Source organism: Raphanus sativus, chromosome 7 (genome assembly GCF_000801105.2).
Source record: "Raphanus sativus cultivar WK10039 chromosome 7, ASM80110v3, whole genome shotgun sequence".
Taxonomy (NCBI): Eukaryota; Viridiplantae; Streptophyta; class Magnoliopsida; order Brassicales; family Brassicaceae; genus Raphanus; species Raphanus sativus.
In genome coordinates, this window is record NC_079517.1 from 20,233,762 (window position 1) to 20,244,917 (window position 11,156).

At 42.7% G+C, this 11,156-nt stretch overlaps 1 protein-coding gene across 4 annotated transcripts; it reads left to right on the forward strand.

Moving 5' to 3' along the window:
* The first annotated feature begins 1,129 nt into the window (after positions 1 to 1,129).
* Positions 1,130 to 10,757, forward strand: LOC108816097 (WAT1-related protein At5g40230). Of its 4 annotated transcripts, none has more exons than XR_008936387.1 (13): positions 1,130 to 1,542; positions 1,638 to 1,703; positions 1,777 to 1,890; positions 1,973 to 2,213; positions 2,313 to 2,471; positions 2,558 to 2,709; positions 2,788 to 3,003; positions 9,433 to 9,652; positions 9,746 to 9,995; positions 10,107 to 10,338; positions 10,415 to 10,429; positions 10,515 to 10,573; positions 10,640 to 10,757. XR_008936387.1 is itself a non-coding variant. In XM_018588667.2 (7 exons), exons 1-7 carry the CDS (start codon positions 1,325 to 1,327, stop codon positions 2,936 to 2,938), a joined length of 1,101 nt encoding a protein of 366 aa, XP_018444169.1. In that variant the 5' UTR covers positions 1,131 to 1,324; the 3' UTR covers positions 2,939 to 3,078. The 4 variants fall into 4 exon arrangements, 1 of the variants encoding a protein (XP_018444169.1); XR_008936388.1 differs by having other exon boundaries at positions 10,518 to 10,573; XR_008936386.1 differs by having other exon boundaries at positions 10,415 to 10,573.
* Positions 10,758 to 11,156: the final 399 nt, after the last annotated feature.

The following is an 11,156-nucleotide window of genomic DNA, read 5'->3' on the forward strand; positions in this document are numbered from 1 at the left end:
ATGAAAACAAAACGCCTTTCATGCAGTCTGTGATAGGTGCCATAATAGCACTAAAATTGTGCACGAATTAACGGTAAAAAGAAGCCGAACCGTGAAAGCTTCTGACTTCTGAAATCGTTGTAGGTGTAGGCCAAGAAGCAACAGCCTCGACTTTGAGAGGATCGACACGTAGGCCTGCTGCAGAGACTACGTACCCGAGGAAAAGAACTTCTGAAGTCCCGAACTCACAATTCTGTTTTGCGATGAACAACTTTTCCTTGCGTAACGCGAATAGGACGTCACGAAGATGAGTAAGGTACTCATCCATTGAGATACTAAAAATCAGAATGTCGTCGAAATATACGACTACAAAGCACCCAATAAAAGGTTGCAGAGCTTGGTTCATGACAAGCATAAACGTGCTCGGCGCATTAATAATAATCCAAACGACATTGCCAACCACTCAAACAAGCATTCACAAGTCTTGAAAGTCGTTTCCATTTGTCCCCAGAACAGATAAGAATCTGGTGATAGTCACTTTTAAGATCTAATTTGGTGAAGATTGAGGCTTTGCCGATTTGATCAAGGAAATCATCAAGTCGAGGTGTTGGAAACCGATACCGCATAGTAATCTTGTATTTTTAGGAATGAGTAACGCCGGAACAGCACACAGGCTCAAGCTTTCGCGAACATAGCCTTTGACTAATAAATCCTCAACTTGGCGTCTAACCTCTTTATTTTTCTTCTGGACTCATGCGATAGTGCATACGGTTGGGAAGAAATGCTTTTGATACTAAATCAATGTGATGTTAAATATCTCTAAGCGGAGGTAATCCTGCTAGAAGATCGTTTGGAAGTAAATAAATAATTTGTAGTACTACCAAAAAAAAACTTAAATTTATGTTGCATCAAATGTAAAAATGTCTTTTGAAGAATACAAGTTTAACATTCATTAGAAAAAAAAATAATAATAAGTTTGTTGCAAGCGATCATTATATTATTCGTTTGTAAATGATTGCATTGTGCAAGTCTCAAAAGAACTTTCGCAATACAAATGTCATCATCACATCGTGTAATGTTTGGAATTGGTTTGGCTATATCCTATTCGTTGGATTATTCTACGCTTGAGAAATATTAGTTTTTTTCTTTCTTTTTTTTTTATGTTCCACGCAGTTCATCCAATTGCCTTGCTTAGGCTTATAAAATTGGTCCAGTTGGACTATATATATATCTAAATAATGTAATGTATTAATAAACATCGTGGGTGTTAACCACTATGCTTACCTATGAAACTCACTTTTGACCTCTGAGATTTTTTTTTTAAAGTCTATAGACAACAGATCTTATGGCAAGAGGAGCAGAAGAAAAGACAGTGGCATTGAGATACTTTTGCGGAGATGTTGTGCCGTTTGCTGCGATGGTCTCAGTGGAGTGTGTCATGGTTGGATCTAACACACTGTTCAAGGCTGCCACCTTGAGAGGATTGAGCTTCTATGTCTATATCTTCTATTCCTATGTTGTTGCTACAATTGTCCTTCTTCCACTTTCCCTCATCTTTGGAAGGTACTTGATCTTCTCAACTAATATCTTCCCTATATATATATAATATATATATAATATATATCTTTTTCAACAATATGATTTACATTTATGTCCAGGTCAAGAAGACTACCTCCAGCCAAATTCCCTGTATTCGTCAAGATTTTCTTTCTTGCGGTTCTCGGGTAAACTATATAACTTATTATGGCCTTTATGAGCATTTTTTGGTTTTAAAAAAAAAAAAGTTGTAGGGAACAGGCTCATGGCGGGGTTAGTTGGATTGAAAGGAGTGGAATATAGTTCTCCTACTCTTTCCTCAGCTATCAGCAACCTCACGCCAGCTTTTACCTTCACACTCGCCATTATCTTCAGGTTACTCTTCCTCCTCTTTCGATTCTGTTTCAGAAAGTTGCTAAATTAGCAATTAGCAACTGGTTCTGCTTTATTCGTATAGGATGGAACAAGTAAGGTTAAGTAGCTCTGCGACTCAGGCTAAAATCATTGGCACGATAGTATCTATATCTGGTGCTCTGGTTGTTGTGCTCTATAAAGGCCCTAAAGTTCTCACTTCTGCATCTTCGCCATCTACTATTTCGCTTGACCAGCATTTGACTTCGTCCAATTCAAGTTGGATGCTCGGAGGCCTTTTACTTGCTTTACAGTACTTTTTTGTATCAGTCTGGTATATTCTTCAGGTATTGACAGTTGAAAAAGTTCAGAAAAAGACTTTTGGCTGTTCTTAGAGTCTTGACACATAGATCTCTTGCTAAATTTATAGTTATATGTGGTTTAAGACTCAGGTCATGGAGGTATACCGTGAAGAAATAACCGTAATCTTCTTCTACAACTTATTTGCAACGATAATCTCAGCACCTGTATGTTTTTTTGCGGAACCCAACTTGACTTCATGGGTGCTTAAACCTGATATCTCCCTTGCTGCAGTCTTGTACTCGGTGAGAATCAAACCTTATACATGTTGCTTCAAGCTGTGACTGACTGACTATCTTTTAAGCTCAGAAATTAACACTTTTTTTTTCAGGGAATCTTGCTTTCATCATTTGGCTTAGCTATACACACATGGGGTCTGCATCTGAAGGGTCCAGTCTATATATCCCTGTTCAAGCCATTGTCTATAGTCATTGCAGTCATCTTGGGTGCTATATTCCTAGGCGATGCACTTTACATTGGGAGGTACTATATGCCTCTGTATACTATATTTCAAGGAAGTTATAACCAATACAGATTTTGTCATGTATATGTTGTGGGCAGTGTCATCGGGTCTATGATTTTGAGCTTAGGATTCTACACTGTGATTTGGGGAAAAGCAAGAGAGGATGCTAGCAAAACTGTGACTGGTTTTGAGCAGTCACCTTTGTTGCTTACACACGTCGTAGACGATGAAGCCTTGTCATTAAGATAAGATTGATGCAAGTGGAATCATTATATACACTGTTCGTTTATCAATAACGATCCTTTACAATATGGGTATTGTTTATGTTTATTTTTTTTTTTTGCTAAAATGTAAATATCATATATGAAAAGGAAAGATTTTACAAGATCTTAGGAGTTTGAACCAACTTGACAAAAAAAGCTAAAAACAAGAAGGATCATGGAGATTGCTACAAACAAAGAACCCTTAACTCAGCCATAGTAACATGATAGAACAAAAGTGCTTGCTGTGTCTTCTGGCCGATATAATGTTCCTCAAGTCTTTGTTAATGGCATAAAAAACAGCTTGTGGAGAGATCACAGTGTGATTATGCATTAGATTATTCTTCTGCTTCCAAAGATGAAATATGGTAGTTTGAGAAGCCAACTTCCTGAGCAGTGTTAGCTTCCTAGAGGTAGGAGATCGAATCCATGACAGTAGCTCAGCCCAGTTGGTGAGCAGTGTTGAGGGCGAGAAGCATCCAAGCTGCACCTCCTTCCATACTTCTCGGCTGAACTCGCACGCCAGGAAGATGTGGTCTCTGGTTTCATCACACTTGGAGCAGAGAACGCAGAGAGGAGAAATGAGCATTCCCCAGCTAGCAAGTCTGGCTCTGGGTTGGCAGCCTGTCATAATTAGCCACCCACATGGTGAAGCTGTGCTTGGGAACTGCGCCCTTAAACCACACCACATCCACCCAATCCTGTTTCTGTTGACGAGGTCTGATCACTTCCCATGTGGTGGATGACTTGAAAACACGCAAGGAAGAATCACCAGCAACCCATTCAAACACATCATTAATATTAAGAGGAAGAGGAGTAGGAATAGTAGTTAAGTAAGCATGAAAATCCACTTCCTGCTGGGATCTTGGGTGCGGAAGTGACCATGAATTTCCAGAGATAGCATCTGCCACCTTTGCATTCTCCCTGATTCTCAAGGCCCGAGGGCCAGCTGCGCCCATAACATTAGCAAGCTGCCCCATAGGGGTCCAAACATCATACCAAAAACTTGTAGATTGACCATTTCCCAAAGACATTCTGCTGAACTGAAGTGCAAGGAGGCGGAGTTCCAGCAGCTTTCTCCAAGCCCAGGAATCATCTTGCGATGGAGCGAGTTTCCAGAAGGATAAATCAGATAAGTGAGTGTGCCAGTGCCATTCAACCCACAACGATGGAGACCGAGAAAGCAGGAGCCAAATGAACTTAAGACATAGCACTTGATTCCAGGCAGTGAAGTTCCTCAATCCGAGACCTCCTTCATCTTTAGGTAGGCAAACTGTTGTCCAAGCGATTTTCGCTATACCTCTTTTTCAATATTACCAGACCATAGAAAGCGAGAGCACAATGATTCAATCTCCTTAATACACCCTTTAGGCAGAATGAAGGCCGAAGTCCAAAAATTAACTGTGCCAAAAATAACCGTCTTGAGAAGCTGCAATCGGCCAGCGAAGGAGAGAAGTTTTACTGACCAGCCTTGGAAGCTCTTTGTGAGCTTTACTATCAAGGAAGAGTACTCAGAGATTTTCATCTTTCGACTCATTAGCGGAAGCCCTAAGTACCTGATTGGGAGCTTACCACTAGCGAATCCATAGCCGGTAATGGCATTGGATTCCCTTTGGTCGACTCCTGAGGTGAAGAGCTCCGTCTTGCTTTTATTCATATGAAGCCCAGACCAAGAAGCAAAATCATCCAAGCATTTAGCTATCCCGTGTAAGCTGTTACTCGTACCATCAAAGAATACCATGACGTCATCCGCAAACATTAAGTGGGAGATCTTTAAAGGAGCAGTACCAGGATGATAGCCAATGTTACCCGCTTCGTAGCGGGATAAGAGTAAACGAGAGAGAGCTTCCATGGCCAGCACAAAGAGATAAGGAGAGAGAGGGTCTCCCTGCCGAATCCCTTTGGTGCTTTTGAAGAAACCCCCGGAAGCTCCGTTAACTGTAACAGAGAAGGAAGAAGTAGATAAGCACTCTGAGATAAGAGAGATATAGGACTCCGGAATGGCAAGAGCTCGAAGTGATGATAAGATAAAATCCCACCGAACGCAGTCAAATGCTTTTCTCAAATCCGCTTTCAGCATTCCACGGGGGGAGAGAGCTTGAGTATTATATCCTTTCACAAGGTCTGTCGCTAAAAGAACATTCTCCGCCAGTAGTCGAACGGGGAGGAAAGCTGATTGAGCTTTGGAGACCATAAGCGGAAGGATCTCTTGCAGCCTGGAAGCCAGAAGCTTTGAAATCACTTTAGATAATGTATTCAAGCAAGAGATCGGTCTGAAGTCCGTTGTAAGTGACGCGTTCGTTATTTTAGGGATGAGGACTAGACTGGCTGAGTTCCACTGCTTAAGGAGGCGACCAGATTTAAAGAACTCCAGGATAGCCTCAGTAACCTCGGGACCAATAACAGACCATGTAGCTATAAAGAATTCCGCCGAGTAGCCATCCGGGCCTGCTGTTTTATTCTTCGGAAGAGAGCATAAAGCGTTTCTTACATCTTCAGCTGTGAAAGGCTTTTCAAAACCTGCAGCCTGAGCCTCTGAACACTTGAAATCGAAAAGGAGATTGAGGTCGCTTTGAATGAACATAGGCTGAGAAACCGGACTCCCAAGGAGGCTAGAAAAGTATTCAACACACTGCTCTTGGATTCCAACTTGAGAATCAATCCTTTCACCAGAGTCGGAGATGAGGAAGTGAATATGATTAAGAGCTTGTCTAGAAGCGGCGTACCTATGGAAAAGCCTTGTGCTGCCATCCCCTAAAGAAATCCAGTTTACTCGTGATCTCTGAAAATAGAAAGCGGCCTCAGCAGTAGACAATTCTTCCCATTCATGCACGGCTTGGATCTTAGCAGAAGCATTAGGCACAGACGGCGAAGATAACATGACAGTCTGAGCCTGCAGCATCTTTTCATGGGCATGTGCAGTCTTTTTCTCAATGCCGGAGTAATTTTGCTTACTAAGCTCCCTGATGGCGTTTTTCAGAAGTTTGAGCTTCCTAGAAACTCTGAACATTGCTGATCCTGTAATATTACAAGAGAACCAGCTTGTGCACACTACGGCGAGAAAGTCTTGGTTCTGGATAGTGAAGTTATAGAACCTGAAGGGTTTCTTTAGCCTTTGCTTTGCAGGCTCCAGACTGATGGTAACCACTGCATGATCCGAGTATTCCGGGGGTCCAAAGAAAGCAACAGACGACGGGAAAGCATAGTACCATTCATCGTTGACCAGAGCCCTGTCAAGCTTCTTTGCCAGCGGAGCTAACTTGCGTTTATTCCACCAAGTAAAAGTAGTCCCTCTAAAATTGAGATCCTCTAAGTTTGCATCCAGAAGACAGTTGTTAAAATCCCTGATTTTCTTATCCATATTCAACGTAGGCTGCTTGGAGTGTTCCGAAGGATCTCTGATCTGGTTGAAGTCACCAATTACCAGCCACGGCTTGGAACCCAAATTATGCAAAAGAGCGAGGGCGTTGATCTCAGCCCAGAGAAGAACTCTCTCGTCAACAGTATTAGCCGCATAAATTACCGAGATGAAGGAGCTGGTGTTATTAGAGGGCCTAATCACCTCAACCGTGATCATCTGCAAAGACTTAGAGACTACAGAGACCATCAGCGAGGGGTGCCAGACCAGGAAAATTTTACCTGAAGGAGAAAAGCCGTAGTTATCATCAGAAAGCCAACCGGGGAAAATCTCTGAGATAAATTTATTTTTCTTAGGAAGCTTCACATGAGTTTCCAGAATGCCGCCAAAAAGGGGAGAGTTCTTCCTAAACCACTTCCTTAAACCGCTGCGATGACTAAATTTATTTAACCCGCGGACATTCCAGCAAAAAAGGTCAGTCGACATAAAATCAGATGAGTTTGGGGCCCCTGCCCCTGTTACCTTTCAGACCTGAAAACTTTTTCTTATTACGCACCAGCTCCAAATCCGGCTCAAACGTACTGAATTCACCTTCTTCAAGCTCAGAGTCAGATGATTCCACGTCCGAAGAGTCGGGCTGGACATCTGAGTGTGATGATCTAGACGCTCCTGAACCGTTCCTTGAGTCCTTAGATGCAGGAAAGATGCAGAGCCACTTGTCTCGCCTCTCATGTTATCAGATTGGGTTCCGAGCTTGGAGTCATTAGCAGGAACAATCTGAAGATGGTTTTCACACTCAGTGAGGCCAGGAGTTGTGGCGGGGTTTTGCACAAGGGGGGCACTGGAGGGATCGCTGGAGGAGAGTTAATTACCCGCCACTGCTGCTTGTCTTTGGACCTGCCGCGCCTAGTTTTCTTTTTAGGGAAATCTTGTTGAGGTTTCTTAGGGCACTTTCCTGAAGCATGGGAGAGAGAACTGCAGAAAGAACAGGCTTTAGGAGCAGTTGGACATCGTTTGGTAATGTGACCAACTTCCTTGCATAAGGTACACACCGGGGGCATCCATGGGCTTGAAACAAGAACTCTGCTGATATCCCCTGAATCAAATTGGACATTTACTGCTTCTGGAAGTTGCTGCCTTGGATCGATGATAGTGAAGACTTTGGCCACCTCCAAGTTTGATTTATTAGCTGTTGTAGGATGCAAGAATTGTGGGTGACCCACCAAGCCCGCAATTCGCTCCAAACCGTCCTCGTTGAAGAATTGAAGAGGAACATTCCGAAGCTCCAACCAGATGGGGGCAGAGGTTAGCTCGGGCTTAGTCGGAATCACTCCCGGCTCCCATTTGTCAACAAACATTGTCTGACCTTCAATCTGCCATAGTCCCTGCGTGATGACACGGTGCCTCGTTGCTGCGTTGGGTATGCTAAATAGAAAGGCGAAACCCACCAGCTTTGAAACCGCAATATCCCTATAATGCTTGCTCCAGATGCCGTTGACGATATTATGAATCGTCCCTTGCGATGGAGGGTCAGAGTAGAACTGTCCTATGATAAACGGTTCCCAAGCTTTCCTGTTTTTCTCAATAACCGAGTTTGGGATTTTGATACAGGCTTCCCTGAAGGCAGTATGAAAGCTTCCCCTTTCTTAGAGAGGCGCTTGCCCACTCCTTTCGCTCGAGCACACCAATCACCAATGGGTTTGGCTTCAGCACTGGACTTCACGGGCAGAGCAGGTATCGGGGGGTCTTTGCCTTCCTCGCTGGGCTGAACTGACTCTTTTTGCTGTAATATGTCCTGAGTAACTGCTGCTTGAGGTGGCGGGTCGCCAATCGAGCAAGAGGCATTTAGAGCGTTGAGATCAGGTGTGATAGCAGGGAGTGTGTCCTTATCATCACCTTTGTTAGCACCGATGTTTTTAGCTGAATGCGAGCTCAGAGAACCAGTCTTGGCATCCGCTACAGCTAGGAGAGTAGAGTCGGCAGTGGCTACCGCTTCATTGGAAACCAGTGTATCTTCAGATGCCTTGTCGAGGGAGGACTGAGGGGCTACAGAGCTCAACTCAGGCACAACAACAGGGGCTTTAACCAGAAGATTGGAGTCAACGGTGGGGAATTGCAAAGGGGCTGTAGAGCTCGACTCTGTAATCACCTCCGTCGCGACTGTGGTGGAGGTTGGAGGAGGATCCGTCGCTGTGGCAACGATCACTGTCTCGCTAGTCTCAACACCGTCGGAGCTAGGGTTTTGATTCTCGGGAATCGATGAATGGTGAGCAACCTCATCAGCAGAGAAGCCAATTAGGGCATCAGAACCATTCTTTGGGTCTTCGGTGGGCGGGGAATTTGAGTCCAGACCCGATTTCGACGGAGAAGGAGCAGATCTAGGCGGAGGAGACTTCGAGGGGGATGACTTCGAGGGGGACTTTTTAGGCTTCTTCTTTCCCATCTGTTTCGGTGGAGGTGAAACAGATAGGTCGTTGAGCAGTCGACGTCGGAGAAGACGCCGGTGGGAGGCGGAGAGCGGCACTATCGGTGGTGGTCAGAATCGCCAATTTAATCGCATGTGGGAGCTTCCTCTACGTGAAATTAAAAACCTAATACGGGGAATATTTTGTTTATATGACTCTATATTTTACCTATAAGATGTTTCTGTTATTTTTTTTTTTCTAGTATTATTTTGAGGTTATATAAGAACTGAGTAAAAAAAAATCTTCTTTTTCTTGTTCTATTCATGCAATGATTTTGAAAAAGGACATGATTATTTTGTGGGGTAGTTGTATTGTTTTAAGTGGGTTTATTCTTTGTTTACCATTGGGCGGTAGCTCATCAAACAATGCCTTAATGGGGCTGGTGATGTTTTTATATTTTTCTGCATTTAATAAAAAGTCATTTATCAAAAAAAAAAGGACATATGACAAGACATATGAGGATATATGTTATGGAGGAAAAGATGGACCCTTTATCAACAATATTTTAGTTGTATGGTCAAGTTGAGAATAACTAATTTAGCATTCAGCAAACCTGTTGGGTTTAATAGATTAGATGGTTGCTGATGTTGCTAAAAAAAAAAGATGGTTGCTGATGACGTGGCTTTGACTTCTGAGATTTTTAGAAATTCTGAACATCAGATCTTATGGCAAGAGAAGTAGAAGAAGAGGTGGCATGGAGATGCTTTTGCAAAGATGTTGTGCCATTCACTGCAATGGTCGCTGTGGAGTGTGTCATGGTTGGATCTAACACACTCTTCAAGGCTGCGACCATGAGAGGATTGAGCTTCTATGTCTTTGTCTTCTACAATTATGTCGTGGCTACACTTGTCCTTCTTCCACTTTCTCTCCTCTTTAGAAGGTACTTGATCTCCTCACACTACTCTTTATTACCTTGAGCCAAATCTTTATAAAATTTTCATGAATGTGATCGATCATATGTTACAATGTGCAGGTCAAGAAGATCACCTGCAGCCAAATCTTCTGTCTTCTTCAAGATTTTCTTACTTGCACTTGTCGGATAATTATATATACTCCTACAGTTATGGGTATTTTCATGTTATGCACTTTTTCTGACTTAGAGGGAACAGGTTCATCTCGGTGATAGCTGGCTGCAAAGGAATAGAATATAGTTCCCCGACGCTTGCATCTGCTATCAGTAACCTCACGCCAGCATTTACCTTCACTCTAGCTATCATCTTCAGGTTACACCTTTGTATCTTTCGATGCGTGTAGTATACAAAGATATGATCTGCTTACTATTATCCGATCATTTGGCACTAACTGGTTCTTCCTCCTTTGGATGACTCGTAAAGGATGGAAAAAGTCGTGTTAAGAAGCTCTGCGACTCAGGCTAAAATCATTGGCACGATGGTATCTATATCAGGTGCTCTGGTTGTTGTTCTTTATAAAGGCCCCAAAATTCTAGCTTCATCAACAAATATCTCGAAGAATCAGCATTTGACTGTATCTGAGTCAAGTTAGATCATCGGAGGTCTATTAATAGCTGCACAGTATTTGCTTGTTTCAATCTGGTTGATTCTTCAGGTACATGAAAATTACTTTGGATTTGTTGGTGACACATAAAACTATTTTTTTAATTCAGGCTCATATGTGATTGCAGACTCGGATCATGGAGGTATACCCTGAAGAAATAACTGTAGTCTTCTTATACAACTTATGCGCAACACTAATCTCAGCACATGTGTGTCTATTTGCTACAGAAGACTTCAGTTCTTTTCTGCTTAAACCGGGTCTCCCCCTCGTTTCTGTCATGTTCTCGGTGAGAATAAAACCTTGTATGCTACTTCAAGTAGTCACAGCTCTGATTTTAACATTTCTGTTTCAGGGAGGCTTAGTGTCATCGTTGGGGTCAGTTATACACACTTGGGGTCTTCATCTGAAGGGTCCAGTCTATATATCCTTGTTCAAGCCAATGTCTATTGTCATTGCAGTCGCTATGGGTGTATAGGAGATAAGGATACATCTTAGAGATAATGATAAATAATGTCTTGTATTTATCTATATTAGGGTTACGAGACTCTACGATATGTATATATACTTTACCATGTACATGAATAACACACACAGTTTACAAACTATTTTATGGTATCAGAGCCTAACAACGTTTCTGATAAATTTTTCTTCCTATTTTCTCTACTTTTCGCCTAATACTACTACTACAACAACGATCTTGTTCTGTTCATCACATCATGGCAGACAGTTCAGATCTTACTTCTACTGCTACTACGGCCATACCACCGCACTACAATCTCCATCCCTCTGATAACCCGGGTGCCCTAATCACGCCTGTGCTTCTTAAAGGTGATAACTACTCCGAGTGGGCTACCGAGCTTTGGAACTCT

What these genes read in the sequence shown, in the direction of transcription:
- LOC108816097 (XM_018588667.2), top strand. Translation starts at nt 1,325, where the DNA reads ATGGCAAGAGGAGCAGAAGAAAAGACAGTGGCATTGAGATACTTTTGC. An exon ending in TTCTTTCTTGCGGTTCTCGG is followed by an intron (nt 1,704 to 1,776) that starts GTAAACTATATA and finishes TGTAGGGAACAG; the next exon opens with GCTCATGGCGGGGTTAGTTG. An exon ending in TTGCTGCAGTCTTGTACTCG is followed by an intron (nt 2,472 to 2,557) that starts GTGAGAATCAAA and finishes TTTTTTTTTCAG; the next exon opens with GGAATCTTGCTTTCATCATT.